General features: G+C 45.4%; 1 protein-coding gene across 1 annotated transcript; it reads left to right on the forward strand.

Moving 5' to 3' along the window:
- The first annotated feature begins 3,890 nt into the window (after nucleotides 1-3,890).
- Nucleotides 3,891-22,350, forward strand: LOC140724020 (E3 ubiquitin-protein ligase TRIM39-like). Its single transcript, XM_073038510.1, has 4 exons — nucleotides 3,891-3,965; nucleotides 10,441-10,463; nucleotides 10,551-10,669; nucleotides 19,596-22,350. The coding sequence occupies exons 1-4, from the start codon at nucleotides 3,933-3,935 to the stop codon at nucleotides 20,150-20,152; spliced, it is 732 nt and encodes a 243-aa protein (XP_072894611.1). The 5' UTR covers nucleotides 3,891-3,932; the 3' UTR covers nucleotides 20,153-22,350.
- Nucleotides 22,351-22,657: the final 307 nt, after the last annotated feature.

A 22,657-nucleotide genomic window follows, 5' to 3' on the forward strand; every position in this document is an offset into this window, starting at 1 on the left:
TCCGGAGCACTCACCGCTCCCCTGTGAAATCCGACAGGCTGAAGGCCAAGGGAGAACAAGGCGCAAAAGTAAACTCGTGATTGAGAAAAGAAGAAACAGGAGTAGGCGTTGCCATTCGGCCCGTTGCGCTGTTCTGCCCCTCACTCAGAACATGGCTGATCTTTGACCTCAACGCCACTTTCCTTCAAAGTTCCCATCCATTATCGCCGAGCCCCTAAATATGTCCGTTTAATTTAGAAAACTTGTGGAGAAAACTCCAAATATTAACCACACTGTGTTGGGGAAATTTCTCCTCATCTCAGTCCAGCTGAGGTGATCTCGGATTTTGAGTCTGTGATCCCTGGTTCCACTGCCCAGCCAGGAAAAACATGATTCCTGCCCCTACCCTGTAAATACCCTGTGAGACTGTGTTTGTCTCAATCAGGAAGCTTCTCCATGTGAACCTTGTGTTAATGAAATTGGTGACAGTTCTTTCAGACTAGCAGCTTTGACCACAATAACACCAGACAGTGGTCAGCACGGAATGTCCTGCAGTTACTGCAGGAGAAGGACTGGATGGACACAGTGGAGTGGTTCCCTGATCAGACAGTCCAGGCCATCTGACAGAATGCCTCATCACCAGGTCTTACCACCTGCCGGCGAGAGGGTCCCTCCCAGTCTGGTCTTTGCTGCATGCCCGGAGATCACTCCCACAGCGCGCTGCCCCGAGATTACTGCAGTGGAGACGAGACGGTCCCTCCCAGTCTCATCCTTGCTGCATGCCGGAGATCACTCCCACAGCGCGCTGCCCCGAGATTACTGCAGTGGAGACGAGGGGGCCCCTCCCAGTCTGATCCTTGCTGCATGCCCGGAGATCACTCCCACAGCGCGCTTCCCCGAGATTACTGTCGTGGAGACGAGACGGTCACTCGCCTCTTTGCGGACTTTGGGCTGGCGAAGATCTGTGGAGAAAGATGCAAGAGCCTGTGCCACAGCAGCTGCGTGACAGAAGGCTCACTGATCCTCGGGCTGTTCCCAGGACGCGCAGGAAAACGGACAGCGAGTGCTGCTGGAATATCATCAACTCGGGGAAAGACGCTAGAAACTTGTTGGCCTGCCATCACATCGAGATGTCCGGAGAGCAGCGGTTGCCAACCTGGGGTCCACGGTTGCTGGTACTGGTCTTTGGCAAAGAAAATGTTTGGGAACCCCTGTCATACAGGAATGCTGCCGACTGGCACATTCCAGACTACAGGGACACCATTGGAACTACAGGGATCCTCTACACTAGACAGGGAGTGGCCGGGTTGGCTGAGGAAGCCTCACAGTTATTGTAGTAGTGAACCACCCCAGGGGGACAGATGGCTTCTCCTTTCAGAGGAGGATTTCAATCGTCTTCCAGGGGAAGGTCCTTCCGACCGCAGGGATGAGGCCTTTTGAGATTCAGCTGACGTTTTTGTCGCTCTAGGTTTTTACGGGATGGTTTGCCAGCCATATGGCCATCCTTCCTCCGCTCGTAGCCGGGCTGATTTATCCCTCTGTGTAGTAGCCTGCGCCGTGTGAGCATTTATACCTGTGCGCAGGTGTGTCTGCGTCGCTCTGCAATTCACAGCCAAAGCGCTAGTTGGCGCTGGGGCTTCTAATGGCGACTGAGCACATCATGTTGGATTTGGCGCTAATAAATGTTGAACAAGGGTTAATTTTAGTGACATTACTGCAACGCAGAAAAGAGAGAAGACGTAGGAGGAGATGGTATGTACGACCATTGAACGGATTGAGGCAGAAGGAGGGTGAATTTTCTGTGCTTGTTCGGCCACTGAGAGACATGGACGAGGACATGCATTTCAAGTATTTTCGGATGTCTGGAGCAAGATTTGACGATTTGGTTCATCGTCCCCAACCATTTATTTCACATCAGTATAAGGATAGTATGCCTATAGACAGGAGGAAATGCGATGTTACCAAGCGGACCAATCACAGTTGTTGCGGTCTGCGTTGCCGCGACGCGCAGTTACATGAAACAGCAGCAGAATGTTCATTCCCTGAGTCTGCAGCGCGCGTAGTGGACAATCGCGGTTCTGCAGGGGATCAGCAGCTCCCCGAAAGTGAAAGCATTCTGAATCAGGAAGTGCTGGGAGTTAACATGGCTTCGAACGGACAGGCCGAGAGTTTGAGCGAGGAGTCAATTTGTTCCATTTGCCTGGATTTCTTCATCGATCCGGTTATTCTGGAGTGTGGACACAACTTCTGTCGCTCTTGTATCACACGGTATTGGGAAAGGGAGCAGAGAAACTCCTGCCCGGAATGTAGAGAGGTGTTTGCTGACCGCACCCTCAGGGTGAATCGGGCCTTAGCAAATCTTGCAGAAAAAGCTCGAAATATAAACCTGAATCCCAAAGGGAAGGAAAGTAAACGTCACTGCGAGGAACATGAGGAAGAACTGAAGCTGTTTTGTGAAACGGACAAGACACTGATCTGTGTGATCTGTGCAGCTGCGCAGGAACACAGAGAGCACCGCTTCAAGCCGATTAAAGAAGCTGTTAAACTCTACAAGGTAAAAACGAACGTTAATTAAATACTTAACACATTTCCTTTGCCCTACATACCTTCACACGAGCCTCCATAACCAACACATTATTCTTTCCAACTTCCGCCATTTTCAACGGGATTCCAGCATCTTATCCGTCCCACAGCCCACCTCCGCACCCCGAACACTCCGCTCTCTATTCGGATCGCGGTCCACGTGCTGTATCGCCCTGATCCACTCGCTCCTCCCCACTGATCTCTCTCTTGGCACCGACACCTGCAAGCGGGACAAGTGCTACACCTGACTCCTAACCTCCTCCCTCGTCACCATTTAGGGCCGCAAACAGCACAGTTCCTCCCGTTTCTTCCATGGTCGATTGTCCTCTCGTATTACATTCCTTCTTTTCCAGCCAAATACCTCTTCCGCCTGTCCCCTCTCAGCTTCTCACTTCATCACCCGCCCCCACGTTCCCCCTCACGTTGTCTCACCCGTCACCTGTCAGCTGGTTCTCATCCCCAACCTTTTTATTCTGGATTCTGTCCCATTCCTTCCCAGTCCGAATGAAGGGTCTCATCCCGAAACACCGACTGTTTATTTCCCCTGAATAGATGCTGCCTGACTCACTGAGTTCCTCCGGCATTTTGTGTGATAATCGGGTTTGATCACCGGTTTCTTTTGATGCATCTTTGTTTCTATTTGCTTCACTCTCTGACTTCCAGGATCAACTAAAATCTTCCTTAGACTCTCTCACAAAAATGAAATCAGACTTCCAGGAAAAGGAGCAGCAACAGAAAGAGAAGATTTCCGGAGTTCGGGTGAGGCTTCCTGAGCGGAAGTTCTGATATTACTGTCGAGTTTTGCTCCATCTAATGCAGAATAGCAAAGTATCGCAGCTCCAGTGACCTGGGTTCGATCCTGATCTCTGGTGCTGTCTTTGTGGAGTTTGCATGCTCTCGCTGTGACCACGAGAGACTCGGACACATCCCAAGGACATGCTGGATGAACGGTTAATTACAATTAACCCTGTGAAGGTGGGGAGGGTGTGCGTGAATCAGATGGGATTTTATGGGTCAATAAGTGAGAATAGGTTTCAGGAAAACGTGAGGGAATGGTGTTGACGGGAATGCACTCAGAAGTAGCATGGACTCTAATAGACCGAACTTAACGACAAAAGGAAACAGAGCACAGCAATGCAGTATATTAATCTTCACCTTTCCTTCAACAGGAACAGTCACACAGCCTTCAGTCCCACGTCACATCCCAGTTTGCTGAACTGCGCCAGATTATCACTGAGAAAGAGCAGAGCTTACTCAGGGATCTCAGGGAAGAAGAGAAGAGGATTCTCAACCCAATGGAGAAAAATCTTCTAGCTCTTCAAGAGAATATAAGGATTATTCAGGAGGAAATCACTAGGTTAAAGGAACAGATGGATCAAAAAGACAGTGTGATGTTTCTCAAGGTGAGGAATTATATTTCAATTTGTTTCTGTCAAAGGGCACTGGGTTTCAGCACTTAAGTTACAGAGAAAGGTTGAACAAGTTAGGTCTCTATTCATTGGAGCGTAGAAGGTTGAGGAGGGATTTGATCGAGGTATTTAAAATGTTGAGAGGGATAGATAGAGTTGACGTGAATAGGCTGTTTCCATTGAGAGTAGGGGAGATTCAAACGAGAGGACATGATTTGAGAGTTAGGGGGCAAAAGTTTAAGGGAAACACGAGGGGGTATTTCTTTACTCAGAGAGTGATAGCTGTGTGGAATGAGCTTCCTGTAGAAGTAGTAGAGGCCAGTTCAGTTGTGTCATTTAAGGTAAAATTGGATAGGTATATGGATAGGAAAGGAGTGGAGGGTTATGGGCTGAGTGCGGGTAGGTGGGACTAGGTGAGATTAAGAGTTCGGCACGGACTAGGAGGGCCGGAATGGCCTGTTTCCGTGCTGTGATTGTTATATGGTTATATGGTTATATGGCACTAAATGAACAGTGGTATATTTGAGATAAACACAGCACAGCGGCCAATTCTAACAAATCAATTGCCTCTGCTGGCGACCTCGCACAAGTTGTTATACCTGCATGATGCGCCCTCCCATCACTCCAATAATGACATTTCAAAATGTCCAAGATACGCTTTCAGTCCTTCATTAGCAAAATACAATCTTGAAGCGATGAAACTTCAGGATAATTCATTGTAAGGTAAGCTGCAACACAGCGGTCAAGAGCAGAATGACATCCGCCCGTCCCCAGCTCAAAATTGCCCAGAACAAAGTACAGATACGTAACTTTTTCCCTTCGCTTTTACCACGTCCCCAATCACGTGACGAATTACCATAATAAACACGTAACACGGGATACAATGCAGACGGAAAACAGACGTGTTGCTCCTACACACAGCATTTACAAATGGCAGTAAACTGTTTCTCACCAGACAATTGATGCATCTATTCAGGGTTGTTGTTGTCCCATAATAATAAGATTATTAAGGGATTGGACACGCTGGAGGCAGGAAGCATGTTCCCACTGATGGGTGAGTCCTGAACTAGAGGCCACAGTTTAAGAATAAAGGGTAGGCCATTTAGAACAGTGATGCGGGAAAACTTTTTCACCCAGAGAGTGGTGGATATGTGGAATGCTCTGCCCCAGAAGGCAGTGGAGGCCAAGTCTCTGGATGCATTCAAGAGAGAGTTAGATAGAGCTCTTATAGATAGCGGGGTTAAGGGGTATGGGGAGAGGGCAGGAACGGGGTACTGATTGTGTATGATCAGCCATGATCACAGTGAATGGCGGTACTGGCTAGAAGGGCCGAATGGCCTACTCCTGTACCTATTGTCTATTATCCCAAAACTGGACTTCCACAACTTCTGTACATCCCAGTAGAGAATGCAAATCTCCCTGAAATTATTTACTCCGATCATAACACAGAGCTGCTGACTGTTTCCTTAATTATCGCATTAATTATCCTCTAAAACTCCCATGAACACCTACACATCAGACTTACCCTCCATATCCGGTTTCCATCAGATGGGAATCTTCCACTGTCTCTTTATTTTTTGGATATATTTCACATGGGATTATATCCCATTCTCTATCATAAACAGGCCATTCGGTCCATCTTCTATCAGTTTCCCTGCTTCACAATCCTCCTGCCCCCTACTCACCGCACCCAGCAACAGTGCCCCGAACTCCCTGGTCCCTCATGTGTTTATCCAGCCTCCCCATTACAGTCAGCCTCTGCTGATCCATTTCAGCCAATCCTGTGGCACTGAGTTCCACATTCTCCTCACTAAATTTCTAGTGGAATTTATTAAAATCCATCTGGAATTTCGTCTACCCACAAGTCTCCCCATAAATAGAGGTACTTTCGCCACCCGCACACAATCAAATACATCACTGATCTTAAATTCCTCCATCCTATCACACTGACGACATATCCAGATGATAATGCACAGCTTGTCCTGTCTTCTCTGTAAGTTTCATCCTCTCAGTAATGGTCTGACATTCAGAAACTTTCCCTGTAATTTACCCCGTAGTTTTATTCAATATTCAGGAGGTATAGGCAGGAAAGAAAAGGAGGTGGGGTCGCATTGCTGGTTAGAGAGGAGATTAACGCAATAGAAAGGAAGGACATTAGCCTGGAGGATGTGGAATCGATATTGGTAGAGCTGCATAACACTATGGGGCAGAAAACGCTGGTGGGAGTTGTGTACAGGCTACCTAACAGCAGTAGTGAGGTTGGGGATGGCATTAAACAGGAAATTAAAAATGCGTGCAATAAAGGAACAGTAGTTATAATGGGTGACTTCAATCTACAAACCCCATTTCCAGAAAAGTTGGGATATTTTCCAAAATGCAATGAAAACAAAAATCTGTGATATGTTAATTCACGTGAACCTTTATTTAACTGACAAAAGTACAAAGAAAACATTTTCAATAGTTTTACTGGCAAACTTAATTGTATTTTGTAAATATATACAAATTTAGAATTTGATGGCTGCAACACACTCAAAAAGAGTTGGGACAGAGGCATTTTTACCATTGTGTTACATCACCTTTCCTTTTAATAACACTTTTTAATCGTTTTGGAACTGAGGATACTAATTGTAGTAGATTTGCACCTGAAAATTTTGTCCATTCTTGCTTGATATAAGACTTCAGCTGCTCAACAGTCCGTGGTGTCCGTTGTCTGATTCTCCTCATCATGATGCGCCATACCTTTTCAGTAGGAGATAGATCTGTACTGGCAGCAGGCACTCTGTGTCTACAAAGCTACGCTGTTGTAGCCCATGCAGAATGTGGTCTGGCATTGTCCTGCTGAAATAAGCATGGACGTCCCGGGAACAGATGTCGCCTTGATGGCAACATATGCCTCTCTAAAATCCTAATATACGCCGCAGAGTCAATGGTACCTTCACATACATGCAACTCACTCAGCTGTGGGCACTGATGCACCCCCATACCATCACAGATGCTGGCTTTTGCTGATAACAATCAGGATGGTCATTTTCATTTTTGGCACGGAGAGCTCGACACCCGTTTTTTCCAAAAACTAGCTGAAATGTGGACTCATCTGACCACAGCACATGGTTCTACAGTCTTTCGATCCATCTGAGATGAGCTCGGGACCAGAGAACTCGCCGGCGTTTCTGCATAGAGTTGATGTATTGCTTCCTCCTTGCGTAATACAGTTTCAAGTTGCATTTCTGGATGCAGCGATGGACTATGTTAAATGACAATGGTTTTCCGAAGTACTCCCGAGCCCAGGTGGCTATAATTGTTACAGTAGCATGACAGTTTCTTAGGCAGTGCCGCCTGACGGCTCGAAGATCACGCACATTCAACAGTGGTTTCCGACCTTGCCCTTTACGCACTGAGATGTCTCTGAATTCTCCGATTCTTTTCACAATATTATGTACTGTAGATGTTGAAAGACCTAAATTCTCTGTAATCTTGCATTGGGAGATGCTCCTTTTGAACTGACTAACAATTCTCTCACGAATTTTGGCACAAAAGGGGTGAGCCACGACCCATTCTTGCTTGCAAAGACTGAGCCTTTGAATTACGCTACTTTTATACCCAGTCATGATACCTCACCTGCTACCAATTATCCTGCTTAATGTGAAGTCTTCCAAACCGGTGTTACTTGAATATTCTGTGCACGTTTCAATCTTATTTTAACTCTGTCCCAACTTTTGTTGAGTGTATTGCAGCCATCAAATTATAAATTTGTGCATAATTACAAAATACAAATAAGTTGGTCAGTAAAACTATTGAGAATCTTTTCTTTGTACTTTTGTCAGTTAAAGAAGGGTTCACGTGAATTAACATATCATAGATTTTTGTTTTTATTGCATTTTGGAAAATATCCCAACTTTTTTGGAAATGGGGTTTGTACATATAGATTGGGTGAACCAAATTGGTAAGGGTGCTGAGGAAGAGGATTTCTTGGAATGTATGCGGGATGGTTTTCTGAACCAACATGACGAGGAACCAACTAGAGAGCAGGCCATTCTAGATTGGGTGTTGAGCAATGAGGAAGAGTTAGTTAGCAATCTTGTCGTGCGAAGCCCCTTGGGTAAGAGTGACCATAATATGGTGGAATTCTTCATTAAGATGGAGAGTGGCATAGTTAATTCAGAAACAAAGGTTCTGAATTTAAAGAAGGGTAACTTTGAAGGTATGAGATGTGAATTAGCTAAGATAGACTGGTAAATGATACTTAAAGGGTTGACGGTCGATATGCAATGGCAAGCATTTAAAAATCGCATGGATGAACTACAACAATTGTTCATCCCAGTTTGGCAAAAGAAAAAACCACGGAAGGTAGTGCACCCGTGGCTGACAAGGGAAATTAGGGATAGTATCAAGTCCAAAGAAGAAACATATAAATTAGCAAAAAAAAAAGCAGCACACCTGAGGACTGGGAGAAATTCAGGGACCAGCAGAGGAGGACAAAGGGCTTAATTAGGAATTAGGAAAGGGAAAAAAGATTATGAGAGAAAGCTGGCAGGGAACATAAAAGCTGACTGTAAAAGCTTTTATAGATACGCGAAAAGAAAAAGATTGGACAAGACAAATGTAGGTCCTTTACAGTCAGAAACAGGTGAATTGATCATAGGGAACAAAGACATTGCAGACCAATTGATTAACTACTTTGGTTCTGTCTTCACTAAGGAGGACATAAATAATCTTCCGGAAATAGTAAGGGACCGTGGGTTTAGTGAGATGGAGGAACTGAGGGAAATACATGTTAGTAGGGAAGTGGTGTTAGGTAAATTGAAGGGATTAAAGGCAGATAAATCCCCAGGGCCAGACGGTCTGCATCCCAGAGTGCTTAAGGAAGTAGCCCAAGAAATAGTGGATGCATTGGTGATAATTTTTCAAAACTCCTTAGATTCTGGATTAGTTCCTGAGGATTGGAGGATGGCTAATGTAACCCTACTTTTTAAAAAAAGGAGGGAGAGAGAAACCGTAGAATTATGGGGAAAATGCTAGAGTCGTTTATCAAAGATGTGATAACAGCACATTTGGAAAGAGGTGAAATCATCGTACAAAGTCAGCATGGATTTGTGCAAGGAAAATCATGTCTGACGGATCTTATAGAATTTTTTGAAGATATAACTAGTGAGTGGATAGGGTAGAGCCAGTGGATGTGGTATATTTGGATTTTCAAAAGGCTTTTGACAGGAGATTAGTGTGCAAACTTAAAGCACACGATTTTGGGGGTATGTATTGATGCGGATAGAGAATTGGTTGGCAGACAGGAAGCAAAGAGTGGGAGTAAACAGGACCTTTAGTGACTAGCGGGGTACAGCAAGGTTCAGTGCTGGGACCCCAGTTGTTTACAATATATATTAATGATTTAGACGAGGGAATTAAATGCAACATCTCCAAGTTTGCAGATGACACGAAGCTGGGCGCCGGTGTTAGCTGTGAGGAGGATGCTAAGAGGATGCAGGGTGACTTGGATAGTTTAGGTGAGTGGGCAAATTTATGGCAGATGCAATTTAATGTGGATGAATGTGAGGTTATCCACTTTGGTTGCAAGAACAGGAAAACAGATCATTATCTGAACGGTGGCCGATTAGGAAAAGGGGAGATGCAACGGGACCTAGGTGTCAATGTACACCAGTCATTGAAGGTGGGCATGCAGGTACAGCAGGCGGTGAGAAAGGTAAATGGTATGTTGGTATTCATAGCAAAAGGATTTGAGTACAGGAGCAGGGAGATTCTACTGCAGTTGTACAAGGCCTTGATGAGACCGCACCCTAGAGTATTATGTGCAGTTGTGGTCCCCTAATCTGAGGAAATACATTCTTGCCACAGAGGGAGTACAGAGAAGGTTCACCAGATTGATTCCTGGGATGGCAGGACTTTCATATGAGGAAAGACTGGATCGACTAGGCTTATACTCACTGGAATTTAGAAGATTGAGGGAGGATCTTATTGAAACGTATAACATTCTAAAGGGATTGGACAAGCTTGGTGCAGGAAGATTGTTTCCGATGTTAAGGAAGTCCAGAACGACGGGTCACAGTTTAAGGATAAAGGGAAAGCCTTTTAGGACCAAGATGAGGAAAAACTTCTTCACACAGAGTGTTGAACCCGTGGAATTCTCTGCCACAGGAAACAGTTGAGGCCGGTTCATTGGCCATATTTAAGAGGAAGTTAGATATGGCCCTTGTGGCTAAAGGGATCTGGGGGTATGGAGAGAAAGCAGGTACAGGGTTCTGAGTTGGATGATCAGCCATGATCATACTGAATGGCGGTGCAGGCTCGAAGGGCCAAATGGCCTACTCCTGCACATATTTTCTATGTTTCTATGTTTCTGTGTTGTCCGTGTGTGTGAGTGACTGTGGGAGTGGGAATTTTCAGCAACTTGTAATAATTTGGATGAAATTCAGGAAGTCCAAGTCTAAACAGATTTGTGTTTTATTTATTTCAGGAGGAAGCTCGTCGGAACAGGAGGTAGGTCAGGCTCTTTACTGAAACCGTGAATGGATTTGTAAAATAGTTCAGAATAGCAATTTATAACCAGCAGTTTAATATTTACAGGATTAATGACGATTTCCAGGAATTGCCCGTGACAGATGGGACCCTACCGGTTGAAAAATTCGATCACCCCTATTTGTTGAACACAGTGCTGAGAGGAACGCGTGATGCTATTAATCGAGGTAAAACTTATAAAGATTCATTTCTCCTTGTTTATGAAGCTCAATTTAGTTCCAATTTGAGGCAAAGATTGTCTGTAATACTGGGCTGAAGGGGTACTGAAGTATATTTCACATCAACACCACCGACTGGGAGGCATCACTGTCACATGGTCAGCTGGAGATGTCAGACCCCTGAACACACCAGCACAGGGTCACAATACAACCAATACACGGGACTGGCAGATGAACCATTGTGTCCTGATCCCAGGAACACTACACTAACACACCAGGACATGAGTTTGGATCTACCAGAGGAGCTGGGAATTTAATACTGATGATAATATTGTAGGGAATAAAAGCAGGTATCGGTGTGGTGACAGGGATTGTCAGGAAAATACACAAGTCCTTCATGTGCGCTGTGAGTGCAGAGTCTGAATGACACAGGTCTTCACCCTCCCGGATCAGCATCTCTCACTGTTGTAGAGGCAGAAGAGGGGAGTGGTCGTGATCGGGGACTGAATTGTCAGGGGAACAGACAGGAAGATCTATTGATGTGAACGGGACACCCGAATGGTTTGTTGCCTCCTGGGTGCCAGGGTCAGGAATGCCTCGAATTGTGTCTGCAGCATTTTAGAAAGAAAGGGAAAAGAGCCAGATATTTTGGTAAATTTTGTGACAATGACATTGGAAGTAAAAGCAAAGAGGTCCTGAAAATAGAATTTGGAGAGCTTGGTAGAAAGTTCAGAAGCCGTATCTCCAGGGTTGTAATTTCTGGATTGCTGCCTGTGCCACGTGCTGGTGAGGGTAGAAACAGGATAATTTGGCAGATAAACATGGCTGAGAAGATGGTGCAGGGGACAGGGATTCAGGTTCTCGGATCAATGAGATCTCTTCCGGAGGAGGAATGACCTGCTCGAAAGCGATGGGTTGCACCTGGACCCGAGGGAGAACAATATTCTCACAGAGAGGTTTGATAGAGCTGTTGGGGAGGGTTTAAACTAATTTGGTGGGGTGAGGGGTTGGAAGTGGAGTGAAGCGATAGAACTGATGGTAAAATGCAAAGATAGCGTGCAGTCAGACTATCAGATATGGCGGACAGATGAGAGGAGAAAATTGCAGCCAGCAAGGTGAGTATCAGTGCATTAGAGACGCAGAATTAAAAAGGGTAGCAGATACAGTACACAAAGTCTTATATCTCAATGCATGGAGTATGAGAAGTAAGGTGGATGATTTTGTTGCACTATTACAGATTGTCAGGTATGATGTTGTGGCCATCACGGAATCGTGGCTGAAGTATGTTTGGTGTTGAGATCTGAATGTCCAAGGTTACACAATGTATCGGTGGTATAGAAAGGTCGGGTGAGGGGGTGGCGTGGCTCTGCTGGAAAATCAGCAGCAAGATGTGACATAGGATTGGAAGACGCTGAATCTTGTGGATTGAGGTAAGGAACTGCAAAAGTAAAAATGACACTGACAGCAGTCATATACAGGCCTCCCAACAGTCAGTGGGTTGAGGCTCACAGATTACAACTGGAAATAGAAAAGGCTGATGAAACGGACAATGTTATGATAATCATGTGAGATTTCAACATGCAGGTCAATTGGGAAAATCAGGTTGGTAAATGATCTCAAGAGAGTGAGTTTGTTGAATGCAATGCGATGGCTTTCTAGAGCAGTTTGTCGTTGAGCCGACTCGGGGAACAGCTCTACCTGATTGGGTGTTATGTATTGAACCATAGGTGAGTAGTTAAAAGAAACCTTAGGAAGCAGTGCTCACAACATGACTGAGTTCAACTTGAGATCTGATAAGGAGAAAGTGTTGTCTGACATTGTACTATTTCAGAGAAGTAAACGAAATTACAGTGGTCTGACAGAGGAGTTGGCGAAAGCAAATTGGAAGGAGATGCTGGCAGGGATGAGAGCAGAGCAGAAATGGTGTCAGTTTCTGGGAAAATGAGAAAGGTGAAGGATAGATGTACTCCAAAAATAAATAAATACTAAAATGGCAAAATAGTAAAACCGTGGCTGACAAGGGAAGACAAGTTATTGTAAAGGCAAAAGAGAGGGCATACAACTAAACAAAAATTAGTAGGAAGACAAAGGATTGGGAAGCTTTTAAATATCTACAGAGAGGAACTAAAAGGATGATTGGGTGGGAAAAATAAACAAGAAATTGATTTGAAATGAATTGACTTTATTACTTACATCCTTCATATACATGAGGATTAAAAATCTTTACGTTATGTCTCCGTCTGAATGTGCAATGTACAATTTATAGTAATTTATGATGAATTATATGTATAACATGCTAGTCAATACAACATAGAAATTCAGTTGGGTCCACATGAGTTAATCAGTCTGCTGGCCTGGTTGAAGAAGCTGTCCCGGAGCCTGTTGCTCCTGGCTTTTCTGCTGCGGTACCGTATCCCGGATGGTAGCAACTGGTACAGATTGTGGTTGGGGTGACTCTGGTCTCCAATGATCCTTCAGGCCCCTTTTACACACCTGTCTTTGTAAAGCAAGTTAGCAAACAACATCAAATTGTTTTTCAAATATTGTAAAAAAATAAAACAGAGATGAGAGTGGATATAGGGCCGCTAGAAAATGAGGCCGGATAAATAATAACGCAGGATAAAGAGATGGCAGATAAACCAAATATTTTGCATCAGTCGTCACCGTGGAAGACACTAGCACTGTGCCCGGTGTTGAAGAGTGCGAGGGGAGAGAAGTGAGTGCAGTTACTGTTACAAGGGAGAAGGTGCTCAAAAAGCTGAAAGACCTAAAGGTACATAAGTCACCAGGACCAGATGAACTGCACCTTAGTGTTCTGAAAGAGGTCGCAGTAGAAATTATGGAGGCATTTGAAATGATCTTTCAAAAATCACTGGACCCTGGCATGGTGCCAGAGGACTGGAAAATGGCAAATGTCACTTAGCTCTTTAAGTAAGGAGGAAGGCAGCAGAAAGGAAATTATAGACCAGTTAGCCTCACCTCTGTGGTTGGGAAGAAATTGGAGTCAATTATTAAGTATGAGGCCATGGAATACTTGGTGACACTGGACAAAATAGGACAAGTCAGCATGGCTTCGTTAAGGGAATATCCTGCCTGACAAACCTGTTGGGATTCCTTGATGAGATTACAAGCAGGATCGATAAAGGGGATGCAGTGGATGTTGTATATTTGGAATCTCGGAAGGCCTTTGACAAGGTGCCACACATGAAGGTGGTAACCAGGTTAAGAGGCCATGGTATTACAGAAAAGTTACAGGCATGGTTAGAACATTGGCTGATTGGTAGGAAACAGCGAATGAGAGTAAAGGGATCCTTTTCTGGTTGGCTGCCAGTGACTCGTGTTCCACAGGGTTCAGTGCTAGGACACCTTCATTTTATGCTGGAAATCAAGATTTAGCTGATGGAATAGACCATAAGATATAGGTGCAGCAGTAGGCCATTCGGCCCATCGAGTCTTCTCCACCATTCAGTCATGGGCAGATCCAATTCTTCAGTCATCGCCACTCCCCTGCTTTCACCCCAGACCCTTTGATGCCCTGGCTAATCAATAACCTGATCAAGGATGGGGGAACAGCAGGGCACATTAGCTAACGGTTTAAAAAGTTCGTGTGTTTGGCGAAATAAGGGGGTGAGTAGACCTAACTTTCTTTGTTTCATTCCTGTAGAATTAGGTAGCATATCTGCAGGGTTAGTGCTTTGTTCAGGGTGTCAGATGTGGGAATCCTGGGAGACCTCCAACCTCCCTGATAGCCACATCTGCACCAGGTGAACCGAGATTCAGCTCCTCGGAGACGTGTTAGGGATCTGGAGCTGCAGCTTGATGACCGACTGCTTATTAGAGAAAATGAAGAGGTGATAGACAGGAGCTACAGGGGTCTAGGCTACAGGGGTCATCCCTAGGCTACAGGGGTCAGAATGCTGTGTGACTGTCAGGAGAGGCAGGAAAATGCCCGGATAGGTGAGAGCACCCCTGTGGCTGCCCCCCTCAGCAACAAATATATCGTTTCGGATGCTGTTGAGGGGGTTGACCTGACATGGGACGGCCACGGTGACCGGGTCTCTGGCACTGAGCCTGGCGCTGTTGTGCAGGAGGGAAGGAGGGAGAAGAGGAATGCGGTAGTCAGAGAGGATTCCATAGTCAGGGGAACAGACAGGAGATTCTGTGAGCCTGATAGAGATTCCCGCATGGTGTGCTGCCTCCCAGCTGCCAGGGTACGGGTTACACCTGAACCCGAAGGGAATCAATATCATAGCGGGAATGTTTAATAGAGCTGTTAGGGAGGATTTAAACTAATTTGGCAGGGGGATGGGAAACCGGAATGATAGAGCGGAGGAGGGGGAAAACAGAAATAAATCTAAGATAGTGAGCAGTAAAGATGTCAGGAAGGACAGGCAGGTGATGGGGCAAATTTGTAGCCAATGGGATGAGTTGCAGTGCCATCAATGCAAAATGTACCAAATACTGGACTTAAGATGTTATGCCTAAATACACACAGCATAAGGAATAAGGCGGATGATCTTGTCGTACAGCTACAGATTGGCAGGTATAATTTTGTGGCCATCACTGAGACGTGGCTAAAGGATGCATGTCTCCGAGAACTGAACGTCCAAGGATACACGGTGTATCGGAAGGATAGGCAGGTAGGCAGACGGGGTGGCGTGGCTTTATTGGTAAGAAATGATATTAAATCATTAGAAAGAGGTGACATAGGATCGGAAGTGCAGAAACTTTTTGGGTTGAGCTAAGAAATCGCAGGGGTAAATGGACCCTGATGGCAGTTATCTACAGGTCTCCTAACAGCTGCAGTGAGGTGGACTACAAACTACAACAGGAAATAGAAAAGGCTTGGCAGAAGGGCAGTGTTATGATAATTGCGGGGGATTTTAACATGCGAGTAGATTGGGAAAATCAGGTCGACCCTCGATCTCAAGAGAGAGAATTTGTAGAATATCTACGAGATGGCTTTTCAGAACAGCTTGTTGTTGAGCCCACTAGGGGATCAGAGGTACTGGATTGGATATTGTGTAATGACCCAGAGGTGATTAGAGAGATTGAGGTGAAGGAACAGTTAGGAGGCAGTGATTGTAACATGATTGAGTTCACTGTGAAATTTGAGAAAGAGAAGCCGAAATCCGATGTGTCGGTATTTCAGTGGAGGAAAGGAAATTACAGTGGCACGAGAGAGGAACAGGCCACATTTGACTGCAAAGGGACACTAGCGGGAGGACGGCAGAGCAGCAGTGGCTGGAGTTTATGCGAGAAGTAAGGAAGGTGCAAGACAGATATATTCCAAAAAAGGAGAAGTTTTCGAATGGAAAAACGATGCGACCGTGGCTTAGAAGAGAAGTGAAAGCCAAAGTAAAAGCAAAGGAGAGGGCATTCAAGGAAACAAAAATTAGTGGGAAGACAGAGGATTGGGAAGTTTTTAAAAGCTTACAAAAGGAAACAAAGAAGGCCATTAAGAGGGAATAGATGAACTATGAAAGGAAGCTAGCAAATAATATCAAAGAAGATACTAAAGACTAAAGATTCAAGTATATAAAGATTAAAAAACAGGTGAAAGTGGATTTAGGACCGAAAGAAAATGATGCTGGAGAAATTGTAATGGGAGCTAAGGAGATGGCTGAGGAACTGAACGAGTATTTGCATCAGTCCTCACTGAGGAAGATATCAGCAGTATACAGGACACTCACGGGTGTCAGGGAAGAGAAGTGTGCGCAGTCACAATTACGACAGAGTAAGTACTCAGGAAGCTGAATAGTCTAAGGGTAGATAAATCTCCAGGACCAGATAGAATGCACCCTTGTGTTTTGAAGGAAGTAGCTGTGGAGATCGCGGAGGCATTAGCAATGATCTTTCAAAAGTCAATAGATTCCGGCATGGTTCCGGAGGAGTGGAAGATTGCAAATGCCACTCTGGTATTTAAGAAGGAGGCAAGGAAGCAAAAAGTGAATTATAGACCTGTTAGCTTGAAAAATGGTTGGGAAGTTTCCGGAGTCAATTGACAAGGATGAGGTTACGGAGTACCTGGAGACATATGACAAGATAGGCCAAACTCAGCATGGTTTCCTTAAAGGAAAATCCTGCCTGACAAACCCATTGAAATTTCTTGAGGAGATTACAAGTAGGCTAGACAGGGGAGATGCAGTGGATGTTGTGTATTTGGATTTTCAGAAGGCCTTTGACAAGGTGCCGCACATGAGGCCGCCAAACAAAATAAAAGCCCATGGAATTACGGGAAATTTACATATGTGGATAGAGCGTTGGTTGATTGGCACGAAACAGAGAGTGGGAATAAAGGGATCCCATTCTGGATGGCTGCCAGTTACCAGTGGTGTTCCACAGGGGTCCATGTTGGGGCCACTTTTTTACGTTGTATATCAACGATTTGGATTATGGAATAGATGGCTTTGTGGCTAAGTTTGCTGATGATACAAAGATAAGTGGAGGGGATGGTAGTGCTGAGGAAACAGAGAGTCCGCAGAGAGACTTGGATAGATTGGGAGAATGGTCAAAGAAGTGGCAAATGAAATACAATGTTGAAAATTGTATGGTCAATCACGTTGGTAGAAGAAATAAATGGGCTGACTATTATTTAAATGGTGAGAGATTTCAATGTTCTGAGATGCAATGGGACTTGGGAGTTCTCATGCAGGATACCCTTAAGGTTAACCTCCAGGTTGAGTCGGTGGTGAAGAAGGCGAATGCAATGTTGGCATTCATTACTAGAGGACTAGAGTACAGGAGCAGGGATGTGATGTTGAAGCTCTATAAGGCACTGGTAAGACCTCACTTGGAATACTGTGTGAACTTTTGGGCTCCTTATTTTAAAAAGGATGATCTGACATTGGAGAGGGTTCAGAGAAGATTCACTAGAATGATTCCGGGAATGAGAGGGTTAAGATATGTGGAACATTTGACCGCTCTTGGACTGTACTCCTTGGAGTTTAGAAGCATGAGGGGGAACCTCACAGAAACATTTCGAATGTTAAAAGGCATGGACAGAGTGGATGTGGCAAAGTTCTTTCCCATGGTGGGGGAGTCTAGTACGAGAGAGCATGACTTAAGGATTGAGGGGCGCCCATTCAGAACGGAGATGCGAAGAAATTTTTTTTAGCCAGAGGGTGGTGAATCTGTGAATTTCTTGCGGCAGTGGAAGTCAAGTCATTGGGTGTATTTAAGACAGAGATTGATATGTATGTGAGTAGCCAGGGCATCAAAGGTCATGGTGAGACGGTGGGGGAGTGGGACTAAATGGGAGAATGGATCAGCTCATGATAAAATGGTGGAGCAGATTCAAAGGAACGAATGGCCGGCTTCTGCTACTTTGTCTTATTGTCTTATTTGAAAGAACCAGTATACGGAATAAGGATCTTGTAGCACAGGTAGAGTTTGGCAGGTACAAACTTCGGCAGGTGTGACTTTGGTCGAAGGAATAAAGGCATAGACAATTTTGTAATCAGGGCGAAAATTCAAAAATCAGAGGTGCAAAGGGACTTGGGTGTCGTTGTGCAGGATTCCCTGAAAGTTAACTTTCAGTTTGTGTCAGTGGTAAGATTGGCAAACTCAATGTTTGCTTTCACTTCGAGAGGATTAGAGTACAAGAGCAAGGATGTAATTCCGAGGTTTTATAAGGCATTGGTCAGACCACACTTGGAGTATTGTGAGCAGTTTTGGGTCCCTTCTATTGGAAAACATGTACTGGCATTGGAGGGGGTCCAGAAGATTCACAAGAATGATTCCGGGAATGAAAGTGTTAACATATGAGTAGTGTTTGATGGTTCTGGGCCTGTACTCACCGGAGTTTAGAAGAATGGCTGATTTATTATCCCTCTCAACTCTATTCGCCTGCCTCCTCCCCATAACTTTTGAGACTCTGACTGATCAAGAAGTTTACTTATTAACTTCCGCTTTAAAAATCAAACAAGAGAAAATCTGTGGATGGTGGTAATCAAAGCTACACAGGTCCTGATGAAGGTTCTCGCCAGATATCTCTGACACCTGTCTGGAGAGAGTTGATGTTGGGAGGATGTGGGTGGGTCGAGAACGGTAAGCACAGCCTCCGACTATAGGGATGTCCATTTAGGACAGAGATGAGGAGGAATTCCTTTATCCACAGGATAGTGAATCTGCCACAGGCAGCTGTGGAGGCCAAATAATTGAGTATATTTAAAGCAGAGTAACACACACAAATTGTTGGGGGAACAGCAGGCCGGGAAGTTTCTATGGAAACGAGTCAACAGTCGACGGTTCAGACTTAAACACTTCATCAAGACCTGTGTTGCTTAAGGGTTCCTGCAAATTCATCCCCTGTCCTAATGAGGGGCTGCGAGGGATGGGGTTGTGGGAAAGGGGACAAAGTCATCCTCATCTGCCATCATTGCCACCTGTAGCTTCTCATTACGTCTTCACACACAGTTCACCCAGGGGCTTTCCACCCCTCCCCCTCCTGGTTCAATCTGCCATTCATCTCTCCCCTACTGGTTCCCATTATCACCTCCTTTACTGTCTCAAACCATCACACTGCCCCACTTCACACTCACAAATTAATGTGAACATTGTATGACGGGCCTGTTCCTGTGCTGTACTGCTCTATGTTCTCTGTTCCCAGTTTCGAAGACTGAGAGGAGATCTCATGGAATCACAAAATTCTTTCAGGGGTCAACAGGCAGGAGTGAGGGAGGATGTTTCCCCTGTCTGAGGAGTCAAGGGCCAGGGGTCTCTCTGCACTCTGTCCAGCGGAAAACCTTTGGGGAGACAGTTGTCCACCCGCTTTTGTCGGGTCAAATCAAAGGCCCCAGAGGCCTTTCCCCCGATCCCCGGGGCCGCGCTGCCCGAGTCTCCCCCCCCCCCCCCCGATCTCCAGGGCCGCGCTGCCCGAGTCTCCCCCCCCCCGATCCCCGGGGACTCTCTAATTCTCTGCTTCTCCCCCCAGTCTCTGTCACCTTGGATGTGGAAACGGCAGGTCCGGATCAAGAGGTGTCTGAGGATCGGAAGAGTCTGAGATGGAACCCGAACAGGAGGTATCTCCCTGACACCAGGAAGAGATTCACACACTGCCGTTGTGTGCTGGGATCGGAGGGATTCACATCGGGGAGACATTACTGGGAGGTGGAAGTGACGGGGATTCGGGGCTGGAGTCTGGGAGTCGCCGCAGAGTCTGTGGAGAGGAAGGAACCGGTCAGTCTGAGACCGGAGACTGGATTCTGGTTCATCAGGCGGGAGTCTTGTGACATGATACGTCGGGATGGTACCGTGTCCCGTGGTCTCATCTCCTCTGAGTCCCGTCTCGTTGCCGGTCCCATCCCCGGGAGGGTGGGAGTTTATCTCAGTTACGAGTCCGGGACAATTTCATTTTACAACGCGGAGACCAAGTCCCATCTCCACACCTTCACTGGGAATAAATTCACGGGGAAACTTTATCCTTTCTTCACGTCCGGGGATGTCAACCAGTGGCTGAGAATCTGCTCCGGTTCCGCTGCGGGTCTGTAAATGGGTCGGGTCCCGGGACCGGCGTCAGGAGTAAAGTCCCTGTAAATATAAATGTGCGGAGAGTGCAGCTAAATACGCGGCTAAGGAGATGGTGCAGGAGGGAGGGCTTCATGTTTCTGGACAATTGGGCTTTGTTCCCGGGAAGGTGGGTCCTGTTCCGACGGGACGGTTTGCCCCTGAACTGGAGGGGGACCAACATCCTTGCGGGTAGATTTGCCAGTGCTGCTCCGGGGGATTCAATCTAGATTTGCAGAGGGAGGGGTACCAGAGTGTTAGAGCAGATAGTGAGGTGGAGGAGGATAAGGAACATGAGAGGACTGCATGTATAGACGGAAATGAAAAAGAAGCTTTATGCATGATATAAATATTCTCAGGTGCATGATATTGGGGCATGGGTTGACACGTGGGATTACGACATTGCTGCTATCAGTGAGACTTGGTGGCAGGAGGGGCAGAACTGGCAGCTTAATGTTCCGGTAAAATTGGAGAAGGGCCCATTTTGTGGAAATGAAAAAGTAACAAGGAAGAGTGGATTGGGAAACGTTTTTTTTCTGGCAAAGATGTGTTCAGTAAGTTCAAAGGCGAAATTCTGAGGGTGCAGAGTTTGCACGTTCCTGCCAGGATTAAAGGCAAAATTAACAGGCATAGGGAACCCTTGGTTTTCAAGGGGTATTGGCGATCTGGTTAAGAAAAAGGGAGAAGTGTATAGCAGGTATAGGCAACAAAGAATAAATGAGGTACTTGAAGAGTATAGAAAATGTAAGAAAATACTATAAAGGATTTTTACAATTATATTGAGAGTAAGTGGATAGTTAGGGACAGAATTGTTCCCTAGAAGATCAGAGTGTGGAGCCTCACGAGATGGGGGAGATCTTAAACAGTTTTTTTGCATCGGCATTTACTCAGGAAACTGGCATAGTGTATATGGAATGAAGGGAAACAAGCAGTAGTGTCATGGAACATTTGTAGATTAAAGAGGAGGAGGTGCTTGTTGCCTTACAGCGAATAAAGGTAGATAAATCCCCCGGGCCTGACTTGTTATTTTTTCGGACCTTGAGAGAGACGAGTGTACAAAAAGGCAGGGGACCTGACACAAATATTTAAAATGTCCTCAGCCAAGGGTGCAGTGCCGGAGGATTGGAGGGTAATTCAAGTTATTCCATTGTTTAAAAAAAGCTCCAATAGTAAACCAGGTAACTACAGGCCAGTGAGCCTGACATCAGTAGTAGGTAAATTATTGGAAGGTGTTCTGAGAGATCGGATATACAAGTATTTGGACAGCCAAGGGCTGATTAAGGATAGTCAGTATGGCTTTCTGCTTGGTAGATCGTGTTTAATGAATGTTGCAGAGTTTATCGAGGAGGTGACCAAGAAAGTAGGTGAAGGAAAGGCTTTGGATTTTGTCTGCATGAACTTTAGTAAGGCCTTTGACAAGGTCCCACATGGGAGGTTAGTTCAGAAGGTTCAGACACTAGGTATCCATAGAGAGGTTGGAAACTGGATTCGAAATTGGCTGTGTGGGAGAAGACAGACAGTGGTAGTGGATGATTGCTTCTCAGACTGGAGGCCTGTGAATAGTGGTGTGTCTCAGGGATCTGTGCTGGGACTATTGTTGTTTGTTGTCGATATCAATGATATAGATGTGGTCAATTGGATCAGCAATTTTGCCGATGACAACAAGATTGGAGATTTAAGAATAAATTGGATAGATACATGGATGGGAGAGGTTTGGAGGGTTACGGACTGGGTGCAGGTCAATGGGACGAGCGGAATAAAGTTTCCGCACAGACTAGAAGCGCCAAATGGCCTGTTTTCTGTGCTGTAGTGTTCTATGGTTCTATGGAGTGAAATAAACACGAGATAAGAATTATCGATCGATTAATTTTAACTCGTTCACCGCATCCGTCAACCGAACAGATACACCGGGGATTTAGCAGCAGCTGCGGGCGGCGGGTCTTGAGCTCCCCCGGGTCCTAAAGTCCACTCGGAATGAGACAGGTTAAATGGGACAAGTGGGGTCGATGCTGACTGGAAAAGACAGTGAAGATTGTTCATTAAGTTCATCTGCCATTTCTTTGTCCCCCATTACCACTTCACCAGCATCATTTTCCTGTGGTCCAGTATCAACTCTCATCTCCCTTTCACTCTTCAGGTAACAGAAAACTAAACTTTTAGTATCCTGATTTATATTATTTGCCAGTTTGCCCTCATATTTTGTCTTGTCCATTCTTATGGCTTTTTTCGTTGCCTTTTGTTGGATTTTAAGGGCATCCCAATAATCCATCATCCCACTCAACTTTGCTGCCTTATATGCCATTTCCTTAGGTTTAACACAATTATTACATGCCTTTTCCAGCTCAAACTGTGAATTAAATTAAAGTCAGTCCCACAATTTAATAAAGTTTTTATCTGAAAACTATCTACCCTCGCAAAGATTGTATTGAAGACTGCATTTGTTTTTTCTTCAGCCTTGTACGCTTCACATTGAAATAGTATGTGTTCCGA

This window comes from Hemitrygon akajei, unplaced genomic scaffold (genome assembly GCF_048418815.1).
Source record: "Hemitrygon akajei unplaced genomic scaffold, sHemAka1.3 Scf000152, whole genome shotgun sequence".
Classification (NCBI taxonomy): domain Eukaryota; kingdom Metazoa; phylum Chordata; class Chondrichthyes; order Myliobatiformes; family Dasyatidae; genus Hemitrygon; species Hemitrygon akajei.